This window comes from Mustela nivalis (assembly GCF_964662115.1).
Source record: "Mustela nivalis genome assembly, chromosome: 13".
NCBI classification, from domain to species: Eukaryota; Metazoa; Chordata; class Mammalia; order Carnivora; family Mustelidae; genus Mustela; species Mustela nivalis.
The window spans coordinates 92,094,076-92,107,172 of record NC_139032.1 but is presented as its reverse complement, the minus strand read 5'-3'; the positions used below and the strand labels follow the sequence as shown (position 1 = coordinate 92,107,172).

The window sequence follows — 13,097 nt, the reverse complement described above, 5'->3', positions numbered from 1 at the left end:
AGGACAGAGGGGCCTGCGGCGGGGGTTGGAAAGACCTTATCGCCAGGCAGACATTGTGAGAGCCGGGCCCCAGGGGTCTGCAAAGGACCACAGCCCCCACCCGCACAGAGATGATCGCGCTCTTCACACGGTGTCCCCGGGCCACGTTCTGCATGCACACCCCATCCCTGGCGCCCGTCTCGGCCCCCCACGGTGGCGGAGACCAAGGTGAACAACATCCAGGGAGGACGTGAAAACAGGGCACCGTGCCCGGCCTGAGCACACGCAGCTGTGCCGGAGCCGCTGGTCTCCGGGCACGTCCGGCCGGCGCACCTGGACGCCAGGCTTGCACCAGCATGGAGGCCACTGCCAGCTCGGGGCACAAGTCCCTGCCCAATGGCTGGTGCCCAGGGACTCGTCTCCGCTCAGTCGGTTCGCTGGCATGTCATCTACACACCCGGCGACGGGTGTCTGCTTCCTGGCCTTCCCAGGAGAGTTCTTGAGCCCAGAGTGTCCCCGCCGGTGAGGTCAGCCCTAGGACTGTCCTTGAAACAAAAGGGACAGAGGTCTCACGGGAGACGGAGGAGCTGATCCCATCACTGCCCTGAGCCCTAAGGCCCGCACAGCCCCGGCGGGATCCTGTCTACACAGGAGGGGGCGGAGGCCACTCTCCCCAACACAGACCCGGCTCCTTATAAATCTGACACTTTAATCATATTGCTGCTGAGGGGCTGGATTCTGAAAGCTTTTGAAACAGTGAACATTTGCTCTGAGTTGCCATTTCCCCAGGCCTCTCAAAAAAACTCAAAATTGACACAGAAAATGTACTGTTGACATTTCCCTGCTTCCCTAGTGCAAGCTGTGGGCCCCTGACAAAGATTGCCTTGTCAACGGGGTTCTAATTTTAGACAGCCCACGGAGGAGCTTGGGGCTCAAAGCCAATCTCATTTTGAAACAGGAGAAATCATTTTTAAAGCTCACCCATTAATGGCCCAGGATTGCAGGTTCATGTCAGACACACATGCTCCCAGTCAAGTGAGAGGGTCAGCACTCGGGCTCAGCTTGAATTCACCGGTGGGGAGAGAGAGAGCCATCCGGGGCACTTCCACACCTCCCAGGAGCCCCGTGAGCTGGGAGCTGGCTGGCCTGGCTCTGCACGGCACCCCTGTGCTTTGGTCCAGCACACAGTAGGTGCTAAAAAAAAATACTTCCAGAATGATGGAGGAAAAGAGGGGCAGACAGACCTCTCTCTGCTTCTGGCAAAGCGAGGGAAGGAGTCTGGGGAATTCCAGTCTATGTTCACAAAATCACTCATCTCAAGACATCCTGCATGTGTCTCCACTAAAGCCGGTGGAGGTGGGAGAGTCCTCTTTTCTTCTGAGCAGGGACATGTAATAAAGGGTTTGCTGAGAATCAGGATATCCGGAACATCGGCTCTGGGTCAGCCAGGCCCATGCGGGTCAACCTCTCCCCACCTCCGCGCCCCCATCTGATAGATGGAGGAGGCCGGTGCTTGAGATTATTGAGTTCCTGGGAAGCAGGTGCCTGATACTTTAAAAGCAAGCCCCAAACTGAAGCAAACCCCTTTGCAAAACAGAGCGCCTCTCTCTCATAGTAACCACAGACCCTGGCTGGAGTCACAGAATCATGGGCAGTCATGAGGAAGGGCCTTAAAGCAGGGTTTATTTAAACCCTTTTCTCACCCTAAAGATCCCCCAAAATACTGTTGGAATTAATAAACATACTCAGCTAGGCTGCCCGATACAAATCAACACACAAGAATCAATGGCATTTTTCTACCTTAACAATGAACAATCCAAAAAGGACATTTTTTCAAAATTCCATTTATAATAGCATCAAAAAGAATAAAATACTTAAAAATACACCTAGCTATGGACGTGAAAGACTGCTATACTGAAGACTACAAAACTTGGCTGAAAGAAATGAAAGCCGATACAAGTAAATGGAAACGCATCCCATGTTCATGGAATGGAAAACAATATCATTAAGATAGCAGTGCTACCCAAAGTCATGTACAGATTCAGTGTGTCCCTATCAAAATTCCAGGGGTATGTCTTGCAGAAATAGAAAAATCCATCCTAGCATTCACAGGGGATCTCAAGGGACCTCAAATAGCCAGATTAATCTTGAAGAGGAGTAAGGCTGTGGGCCTCTCAGTCCCTGATTTTGTAACTTACTGCCAAGATCCCATGATCTAAACAGTGTGGTACAGGCATAAAAGCAGACAAATAAACCAGTGGAACAGGAAAGAGAGCCCAGAAGTAAACCTTCGTGTACCTGGCCATGTGACCCTCTGCGAGGCTGCTGCACCCACTCAACGGGAGAAGAGACAGTCTCTTCAACAAATGGTGTTGGGAAAACTGCATCTCCATATGCAAAAGAATGAAACTGGGCCCTGTCTTGCACCATATACAAAGTTTAACTCGAACTGGATTGAAGACCCAAGTGTAAGTCCTAAAACTGTAAAACTCCCAGGAGAAGCCAGGGGGAAGCTTCGTGACATATGACATGAAAGGCACAGGCACAGGCAACAAAAAGCAAAATTAGTCCCATGGGACCACGTCTGTGCATCAAAGGAAACAGCCAACAGTGAAAAGACAACCTTCAGAGTGGGAGAAAATACTTACTTATCATAACCGAAAAGGGGTTAATATCAAGAATCCATAAAGAACTCCTACAACTCAACACCAACAAAACAAATGACCTGGCTAAGAAATGAGGAAAGGGCTTGAATTGATGTTTCTCCGAAGATGATATACAGATGACTAATAAGTATAATGAAAGCCTGGTCATTACCACTAATCATTAGAGCAATGCAAACCAAGCCCACAAGGAGATATGCCCATTAGGACGACTCCTGTAGAAAACCAAAAACAGAACAAAACGACAACAAACAAAAACAGAAAGTAACCAGTGCTGGCAGGGGCGTGGGTAAAGCAGGCCCTGCTGATGCGAGGAAGGAGGTGCCGACACCTGCCCCAGCACGGGTAACCCTTGCGGACATGATGCTGAGTGAGCTAAGCCGGACGCAGAGACAAATCCTGATCCAAACTCCACTTCCATGGAATTAAATGAGTCAAAGTCACAGAGACAGAAAGGAGACGGCTGGCTCCCAGGAGCTGCGGGGAAGGGCGGCTGGGAGTTGTTGGTTAACGAGTAGTGAGTTTCTGTTCTGCAAGATGAAAAAGTTCCAGAAACCGTTTGCACGACAACGTGAATACAGTTAACATGACCGGCCTGTATACTTAAAAAAGGTTAAGAGGGTTAAAAACAGATGACTCTTTCCTCCATGGGTGGGCACCTAAAGCCCAGAGGGACTGGGTGATTTGCACTTTCTTGATGTTTGGGACACCAGGGGCCACGGGAGAGGCCGCAGACGCTGCGGACGCAAGGAGGTGAGGGGCCGGCCTCGTACAGGAGCGGGAGGCGCCGTGCTCGCCACGAGTGGGGGCCTAGGGTTGAGTCCCCAGGGTTGCAGCCCCAGGGACTGACCTCCCTCTGAGTCTCTTCTGTAAGCCCTGCATGATAACAGTGTGTCCTTCAGAGGCTCCTAGGTGCACTCAACCGAACCGTCCCCATAAAACCCCAGGCAGGGTGCTCACCGTTGGTGAGGCGCTGCTATGGGCCGGGATAAGGACCTGGGGGCTCAGGGGCATCAGCCACTCGCCCCAGGCCCTCGGATGTCCCGGGTAATGTTTGCTCCTCAGCTCCGGCGCTGCGGTTCCTTCTGCAGCACAGACCCCCACGTGGCCGATTTCAGGCCCCTGGCAACTTCACGACCGCTCACGGGTCTTCCTAGAGATTCTACGACAGCTCTCCAGCCCGGACAAGCCCATCACAGCCGCTCCGAGGAAGCCACGACCAGGAAGCGGCCGCGCGAGGGCCCAGCCGGGGCTTCCAGCAGGAGCGCACGTGCGCGAAGCCAGGAGACACGCGCTCCCTGCCCTACACTGACTCACTCTCACTTCACTATTTTTGGGTGCTTGGATTTCAGTAAAATTTCGGGTGCTCGGGTGTTAGTAAGATGTGATTCAGGAGCTCGAGCTTGGGGCCTCGCCGCACCCCCACCAGCTGTCCGTGGACACGAAGCCAGGCAGAGGCTGGGCCACGGCTGCACCGGGTCAGGTCAGAGGCCACACAGGTGCCCGGGGGCAGGGGAAGCCATGTGGCTCTGGAGAATGCCCTGGGCATGTCACCAGAACGAGCCTGCGGTGTACCTTTCTGGGTAAATATCCCAGGAGAGCTCAAGCACATACACCCACAGACACGGGCCGGCACGTCCAACCTTTCAGATCACATTAGCTCATGGCAGTTTCACAAGTTTCCAGGCGTTTGGTTGTGTAACAGCACCCCCGACACACCAGGCACATTCTCCAACTGAGAACTGAGGATCCGAGGGCCCCGGAGGCAGGAGACAGGCAGGGAGCTGCGCCTCTGCAGGGATCTGGGGCCCTGAACCCACAGGAACGGGATGGGGGGTAAGGTTGGCGACAGATTCAAGGATCTTTCAAAACCCCCTGGAAGCTCCCAAGACATCCTTGATTCTAATCACTTTGCACTAGTGGGACGTGCAGTTCCTCCCTGGTCCGGTCCGGAAGGCCCGCGCGCAGCGGGCAGCGGTGGTAAAGGAGAGGGAGGTAATCACGGGAGTAAAGACGGCCGTGACGGTCGTCGTTGCTGGGTGGGGCCGGTGGAGGTGGTGGTCAGGGTGGTGGGCGTGGCGGCGGGACTGTGACGGGGTGGGGGTGGGGGTGGGGAGGATGAGTGGAAACTGAGTTCACAGAATAGATACGAGGTTGAAGTTCAAGTAGCATGTGGAGAACATGACCCTCTCCAAGGATCTGAAACGCTCCCCAGACTGCCCCACCCTCAGGGGTCCTCTTCCAGGCCCTGGGAGCGCCGAACCAGCCACAGACCCTCCCGACCGCGGTCCGCAGCGGGCGGCACCCCTCCCCAGGCCGCCGCCGCCGGAGCCGCAGGTTCTGAGGCACTAGTTGGAGCTACAGCTCGTGCCGGACAGACGGCAGTCTGCCCCACGCAGCAAGGCAGGGCGTCGGGTCGGAACATCCCACGTCCCCTGCAGGGCGGCCCTCCATCCCGCAGGGACTTCCAGAATCTCCCAAGCCCAGAGCTGTCCAGTCTCACTCCAGCCACGCTTGGACCTGACACTTCTGCGGTGAGACATCCCTGTCCCCCAGCGGACACGGAGAACGGTGGCTGCGGTGTTGCTCCGCCGCACCCCTGGGACCTGTCCTTGGCCCCCGGGCTTTCCAGAGCCTCAACCATCTCCAAGCTCATACAATGCGACTTCAAGCTAAAACCCAGCTGGCAGAGGCATGCGCAGGGAAGGCTCTGCGGGGAGGCCGGAGCCTCCGACCGGCTGGGAAACCTGTGCAGGTGCGGGAACGTTCCATCCCGAGCCCAGCCAGCCCTCCGGCACCGCAGCGAGCATGTCCCACCGTCAGGAGAAGACATCCAATTTCTTTCCGACCTGAAGTTAATTTTCAGAAGAAAATCACTTCCCCGCTGCGCCTCGCGACGAGCTCGCCGCCCTGCGTCCGCTGCTTTCCAGACGGGCCCCCCGTCCTGGGCCGAGGCGCCAGGAACACCACGTCTCCCGGGCCCCCGCACAGGGACAGCGCGTCCCACCGGGAACCTTGCTGGCCTCGAGGCCGACCCGTGGGAGGCAAGGACATCAGGTCAGCGGCTGCCAAGGGGACCAGCTCCCTCCACCCCTGTTCTCCTCTAGGAATGCGAGGCTCGCGCAAGCTTGGGGCCCATGTGTTTTGGGGTGTTACTGCAAGACAAGGACGGCGTTCGGCCGGGAGCGCCACTCGGCGGGGGTCATCTGTTGGCCGTGAGTGTGGGTCACGGTGGGCAGGGCCCTGCTCACCCCCTCGGCCCGGGTGCGGTCTGGGCTCCGGCCTCCTCATTCGGTGCACTGTGACCCTGCCGGCTACACAGCCGCATTCCTCTCCTGCATCTGGGTGGCTGGGATCCAGGGACCTTCCATCAACCTTGGCCGGCCCCCCCTCTGGCCCCGGCGCCTCCGCACACGGAGGGATCCGGCGCCAGAACTGCTGAAGCCGGTACAACGCATTATTCGGGAGAATACGAAATCCCCCCGGCTTCAGAGAGAGTTCAGCCCGTCTGGACAGACTCATGAGAACTCAGAAGCGATTTTAGGTATTGTCTAGACTTTGTGCTGCCAGTGGGGGAACCGAGGCCAGGAGAGGCGGTCCCAGAAGGTCGCGGCAGGACGAGAAGCCAGGCTTGCAGGCCCCCAGCTCTGCCGAGCACAGGGGTGACTTTGTTCCTGACCCTTGGGTTCTGGGATGACCACGCTCCACCTCCCTGCCTGGCTGGGAGGCCACCACGGGGCCTGGGACAGGCCACGTCCCACAGCCTGGGGTCCTGCCTGGCGGACTTCCCCGCCCCTCTTACTGGCCAGTGAATGCCTGGCAAAGTCTTTATGTCCTAGGCTTGGCCTATCCTGGACCATCATGGGGTCTGGGCCACTTGGAGGTCAGCAGAACCTGTAATATCAACACTGAGGAAACTAAGCTTTTGCTCCATTCTGCCCACGCCTCCTCGGCCCTCAGGAGAAGGCAGTACCGGGGGCAGGACTCTGGCACGTCTGGGCACCAACGTCCCACACCGTCTGCTGCATCCCTGATGCGCCTGCCCCGCGTGGCCCTCGTCTCTAACGTCTGGGCCCACCCCCAGCCCCTTAGGGCAGGACTGGGTCCTCCCGGTGGGCCACACAGGGCGAGCAGCAGTGACCTGACCTCCAGAGAGCAGCAGGGGGGACGAGGAGGTGTGCGACACCGCCAGGCGCCGAGGCCAGGATCTGCACGGAGATGGTTTAGCCAGGCACCGTCCCCCGAAGGGCCCCGCGGCATGAGGACAGGGATGCAGGTGTGACCCCACAGGACAGTGAATCCGTGCGCTTAGAGACCAGCTGTTCTACGGAGTGAGGTGGCGTCGCCCGGGCCCAGGGTGTTGGTTGGTTGGTCCCTTGCAGGGGTTTCTGGCCGGCCCGGGAGAGGAAGGAGTCTCCGCTGGCCGCCCCGGGCATGTATTCCTCCAGTCCTGCCAAGGGGGCCAGGGTGCAGGGAGCTGGGGGACCCCCGTATGAGGGCAGAGCCCCTCCCCACCCAGCACAGGGACACCGGCTGCCCAGGCTTGCCAAGACTCCCTCCTGTGAACGCAGTCCCGGCCGCTGCAGGGCGGGCTGTGCTGCAGGGCCCGCCCTGCCCCCAGCCCACCCCCGCTAGGCCGTGAGCCCGCCTTTTCGACCCCAGAGCTTCCGGGTCCAGCCTGGGGCCCGGCCCCGGGGGACTCCTAGCCAGCGAGTCCGGAATTAATTCTAGACCCCAAGGTGCAGGTAGGGGACCGGGGTGAGGGGTGGAGAGCACGTTCGGCGCGGGGAATGCTGTTCAGGCTACAATGCCGGGCTCAGGGCAGAACCTGGATTGGCCCGATGTGAGCCGAGGGCGCTGGTCTCCCGCAGACGGGACCCGGCCTAGGAAGCTCTGTACCTGGGCACCCCTGGTTCCCCAGAAGGCCTGGGACGGCCCCGGGCATGGGGACGAGGCAGAACATGCCAAAACATGGGCAAGAACACAGCGTGGGGTGACTGGAAGCCAGGACGGGCGCCTGGGACGCCTGTTCCCGGGTCTCACTCCGGGTCTGAGCAATCTGCCTTGGGCCCGTCATCAGAGCCGCCAGAGGCCCGGTGCCCACGGGGAGCTCAGCCCCGGGCGGGGCCCAGGACAAGGAATGCCCGACCGTGGCCGCGGCTGGAGGTGGGAGAGGGCCACGTGGGTTTTCAAAGTGGTTCTCGGAGGACATTTGAAGGAACCAGAAAACTGCTGCAACTGAGGCAGCTGGCGGGTCAGTCGGCGAAGCTCTGCCTTCGGCTCCGCTCACCACCCCGGAGTCCCGGAACCGAGTCCCGCATCGGGCGCCCTGCTCCGCGGGGCGTCTGCCTCTCCCTCGCCCTCTGCCCCTCCCCCGCTCCTGTTCTCTTACGCTTGCTCCAGTGAATAAACAAAATCTTAAAAAAACAAAAAACAAAAAACCTCTTACAACCACCGTCGGGATAAAGCGGAGTGTGCAACCCATACGTGGGCGGTCCTGCTGCTGTCTTAGACCTCGCGGGCGAGGCCGGGGAAAGAAGGTTCCGTGAGGCACACGAAGCCGCTCGCCTGGGCTCGGCCGGGGCCTGCAGAGGGACAGACGCTTCCTTCTCCCTGCTCCCGGCTTACGAACGTTCCCCGTGTCCGCAGCGAAACACCGATGCCCACCCTCTCTCCAGCCGGACCCCGGCATCCCGTGCGCCGGCCCTCCCCGGGCGTGGGTCCTGCCCAAGCGCCTGCCGGTGAGCCAGCACGGGGCGGGAGGGGGAGGCTCACAGAGGTCAAAGGTCGCCCTCAAAGGGCTCGTGCAAACGTCAGCTCTGCCTCCAGGCCCCCGGCCCTCTTCGCCACCACGCGGCACACTGTTGGTTGGAAAACGTTTGTTCACAAAGTAGTAAAATACGTTTGACAAAGCGAGGAAGGCCTGTTCAGAGGAGACAGTGAGGAGAAGCAGCCCTGTGGGTGTCCTGCACCCCGACCGGGCATCCCCACACCCTCCCCTCGGGTCTGGGCCTCCTGTTACCCGGGGAGGGGTGCGTCCTGCAGCTTGGTCTCGCTTCCCCGCGGTCCCAGATCTGACTCAGCCTGGCTCCCGGGCCCGGCTGGCCAAGGTGCAGACAGACAGCCACGGGCCGGGCCTCGGGAGGTGGCCGGGGCTGCCAAGGGCCAGCCCCCGGGGCAGGAGGCAGCTGCAGCCCACTGGCCAGGAACCAGTCCCGGCCCTGGTGCCTCTCTTGGAGCGGCCTGGGCTGGGAAGGGACGTGCTCCTAGGTTCTCTCTCCCACTGCCCCTGAGCCAGGCAGGCCGAGCAGAGTGGACGCCAAGCCTCTCAGCTCCCCATCACGCTTCCGCAAGCCAGAACCCAGGCCCCACGGGGGCTCACGGCACAGCTGCAGTCAGAGCCTGCAGGAGGCCAGCCAGGGCCTGGGGTCGCACTGGGCTGCTTTCTCGAAACACCCACCCCCTCTGGTCCTGGCAGGCAGCTCTGCACCAAAGAGGCAGGAAACAAGACGGAGACACCAGCCGCCCCCCCAGCTTCCTGTCCCTGAGCTCACTCCTGAGACAGAAGGCAGGAGCAGAGCCTGGTCACTGCTCCCCAGCTCTGCAGGGCGGCCTCGGCCCCCACCCTCTCCAGCAGCCCCTCGCCAACACCAGTGCACGCTGCTTATTTGCTCATAGGACCCAAGCTGGGCCTGGAACCCCAGCCCCTCTGCGGGCCAGGATCCCACTCCTCACCAACATTCCTTGGTACTGTCCCCACCCACCCCTGACGAACGCAGAGAAGTGGACGAGGAGAGGCGCCCCCAGCCTGGCTATCCGCCCGCCCGCCCCCAGCGGGCACGTCCGTTTTACGGACATGTGGCGGCGTGCTTTCCTATCTGACAGCCAAGGGCCGAGGGCCATCCACCGCCCTCTCTGGGCTCGGTCTCCGACATCGGAGCGGCTGCAGGGCCTCGGTGCGAGCCCCGGCCACGAGCGCCGCCAGCCTGACCGCCACGCGGGGCCATCCCAGACCGGCCCCTCCCCTCCAGTGAGCCTGCCCCCCTGGGGACACTCCCTAATGTCTGGACACATTTTTGGTTGTCACAGCCGGGGGTGCTCCTGGCATTGAATCAGGGGAGGCCAGGCACGGGCCGGACACCGTACAGCGCCCGGGACGGCCTCCAATGTAGAAGATCTTCCCAGAGACCCACAAGGGTGAGGCTGAGAAATGCGGTCAGGGAAACTTCCTGTCGTTGGAGAGACGATGCGGGCCCGCGTGTGCCGTGGGGTGTCAGATCGGAAACCAGCCACTGAACTTCCAACAAGGATGTGGAGGGAAGTGACGGGCTGACCTCGAGCTGACCCCAGCCTGGCGCCTGGTCTCCGAGGAAGCTTCCAGCCAGAGCCCGGTCCAAGGGAGCCTGACATCACCCACCATTCCAGAGCCTTGGGCCCCAGGACCTGGGCTCTCTGGGGCTGGGGCAGGGGTTGCGCCCCCCGTGCCTGGAGAGCTGCTCCCCACCTCCCCACACCACAGTGCGGGGCGGGCAAGGGTAGGAGGACACTGGGGAAGGACAGGCGTCTCCTCGGGGAGAGCTCTGTTGTCCCCAGCCCTGTCGTTTCTGATGTGACAGAGAGAGGACACACCACCCTGACCCGAGAGGCCGTGCCCTGTGCCTCCGAGGAGGGGCAGCCGTGTAGGTGACAAGGCAGAGGCTGTGTTTTCTGGCAGGAGCCTGGGAGTGAGCCCACCGGCAGGCGCCAGGCACCGGGCAGAGCCCCGGGGGGGGCAGGGAGTGGGGGTCTGGCTTGGATCCATCGCCCCTCTGAGTGCCGAACAGCTTGTGGGCAGGAATGTCTGGTCCCCATCTCACAGCGGGGAGCAGAGGCTTAGACTGGCTCCCACGTCTAAGCCCCAGGCACACGGCCGCCGCCCACAGCCCAGGAGAAAGCAGCCAAGTGGTACCTACCAGGTGCCCGGCGGCTCTCACCAGCTTGTGGGTGGAAAACGGAAAAGCCTCGTTGCTCAGGTCTGCATCCAGCACCTCCTGCAGAATGGCCCGGCTGTGAGCAAGAACAAAGTTGGTTGATTCGTCAGTCAACAAACACTTGCTGAGCACTCCTGCGCGTGGGCCCTGGGCCAGGAAGATGCTGGGGATACTGCAGTGACCAGGTCGAGTCCCTGTGCTCGTTAGTAAGGCAGACGAATGACAGACAGAGTCTTCATAAATGCACACCAAGATGAACACGAGCCAAAGATAGAGTCCGTTCAAAAAGCCAGGAACAGTGACGGGGGAGGTGAGCCCAGCCTGCGCGGGAAGCAGCTCGACGCGCGCTCCTGGGGCAGCGACCCCGCCATCGAACGGCCACAGGAACAACGGGCAGGAGGCTGGTTTGTGAGCTCCCTGAGGGCGGAGGTTGCCCTCCTCACCTCCGCCACCTGCCACCGCAGAGCCCCGCTCTCACACTTAACAGGGCACCTGAGACCTCGCTGGGCCCGGAGCCCTCCGCACCCAGGGAAACCCTCACTTCCTGGGCACCCGCCCCCTGCCTCCCCCCGGGCCTTCGTTCACTCCTTGGTGCACCATCCAGGTCTGGGCTCAGCTGTCACCTCCTCTAGGAAGCCCTCCCTGACTCCCTGAGTCTAGGTCTGTGAAGCTCGGACACATTTGCCAACAGGGCATCTCCCACAGGGGTTGTACCTGCCCCCTCCTCCCTGAAACCGGGCGCTCTGTGACAACGGGGCTCCTCTCCCAACGTGCCCGGCGCAGACAGGCACATGGTAAATAGAACTGATTGACAACAGCCCAGTTCTGCACCCCGGGGCGGGCTCCCCATTGGCAGGAGACAGCCCCGCAGGGGGGTAGCGGCGAGTGCTGGGGCTGCAGGGTAGCGCCGCTCGGAGGGCTCCCCACCCCAATGCCACCCCCACGGTGCTGGAGCTGCCCACCCACACCGGCCCGAGGTGCCCAGTGTGCTGCAGGCTGCCTGTGCTTATGTAACACACGCCCCCGGCACCCACGTGGTGCCGCCCCCGGAGAGCCCGTCCCCAGGCTTCCAGGAGCACGTCCTCTCTGCAGCCCCAGGGACGGCCTGCGTCTTCCCAGCCTGTGTCCCTGCAGGAGCAGGAGGCTGGAGCTGCCGCCCGGGCTGAGGGCTTGAAGGAGCTCAGCGGCAGCGCTGGGGGCAGCTCGGCGCACCGATCTACGGACGGGGTGGGCACACAGGTCTGCGGAAGGCAGGCTGGGGCCCAAGAGGCTGTCCCTCCCGCGGGCAGGCAGCGATGGCCAGAGACGCCGGGTCGAGTCCCGACCCCCCTCGCTCGCCCTCACCCTCAGCCTGTCCTCCACGGGGACCGTGCGGCCTCCTCCCCGGGCCCTCGGGAGCATCAGTGAGCCACCGGGACAGGGGCCATTCGCTTCTGCACGGTCTCCACCAGCCACACGTGGTCACTTGAGTGTAACCGAATCAAAATTAAATATTCAGTCTGGCCACACACGTCAAGGGCTGAGGGGCCACCAACGGCTTAGTGGCTACGGTCCTGGACCACCCAATTATGGAACGTTCCAGAGAGTTCTTCCGGACAGCAGGTCACTCAGCACGGCCCGTGGTCGGGGGCTGACAACTCCAAAGGTCCAGCCCCACTGGTGGAGCCAGCAAAGCAGATACTCGTGCGGGAACGAGGCGCTCTTGGAGGAGGAGATGCTCGGAGCAGGAGCGGAGGAGCCGCCGGGGAAGGACGCGGCTGTCACCGGCGTCGGCTGGAGCTGCTTCTAATGAAGCAGAGGAGGCTGACCCGTCCCCCCGGGGCCCTGTCTTGATCTGGCTGCCCACACCCTCCCTCCCCTGCCTCTCCGCCTCCCCCACACTAAAAATAGCCCACTGCGGGCTGCCGGCTCAGCGGTAAGGGTGTGGAGGTTTCCCTGGGGATGGGCCAGGACCCCCAGCCCTGTTCCGCCCACAGCCGGAGCCGGCTGGCCCAGGGAGAGATGAAAAGCCCCCCACCGGACCTCCAGTTTCCTCTCCTCCCTTCCCGGCTCCACATGCTCCGCCCCCAGCCATCCTGCAACCCCCCTCGAGCCCTCTGGAAGCATCACGCTGCCAAACCCAGCGGTCAGTTCTGTCCTCATCCCACGTGGACCCGCGGGTCCCCTGGACACCGCTCGATGCTCCTTCCTCCAAGTCCTGGCTTCTCCGGCCCTTGCAGCTCCTCACACAGCTGCTGGCCTCCTCCCCAGCCCGGCAGTGAGACTCTGTTGGAGCCCAGTCCCACCACTGCTCTGCTCAGTGCCCCCACTCAGAGAGAAAGCCACTGGACCTGCAGGCTCTCAGCTCCTCTGCTCTCCGAGCGCACCTCCAACCACTGCTCCAGCCGGTCCCACTGCTTTTCCCTACATGCATGGGCACACCCCTGCCACAGGGCCTTTGCACCTGCTGTTTCCTCTGCCTAGAACCCCGCCCCTCCAGAGAGCT

The 13,097-nt window shown here is 61.5% G+C and overlaps 1 protein-coding gene across 2 annotated transcripts in view; it reads right to left on the bottom strand.

Annotated features, from left to right (window-relative positions):
* The window catches only part of SARDH (sarcosine dehydrogenase), a 60,362-nt gene that overhangs the window by 6,436 nt on the left and 40,829 nt on the right, over positions 1-13,097 (bottom strand). For both annotated transcript variants that reach the window (XM_082696240.1, XM_082696241.1), the window contains exon 18: positions 10,595-10,688. In XM_082696240.1, the coding sequence (XP_082552366.1) occupies positions 10,595-10,688 (94 nt within the window). The remainder of the gene's footprint in view (positions 1-10,594; positions 10,689-13,097) is intronic.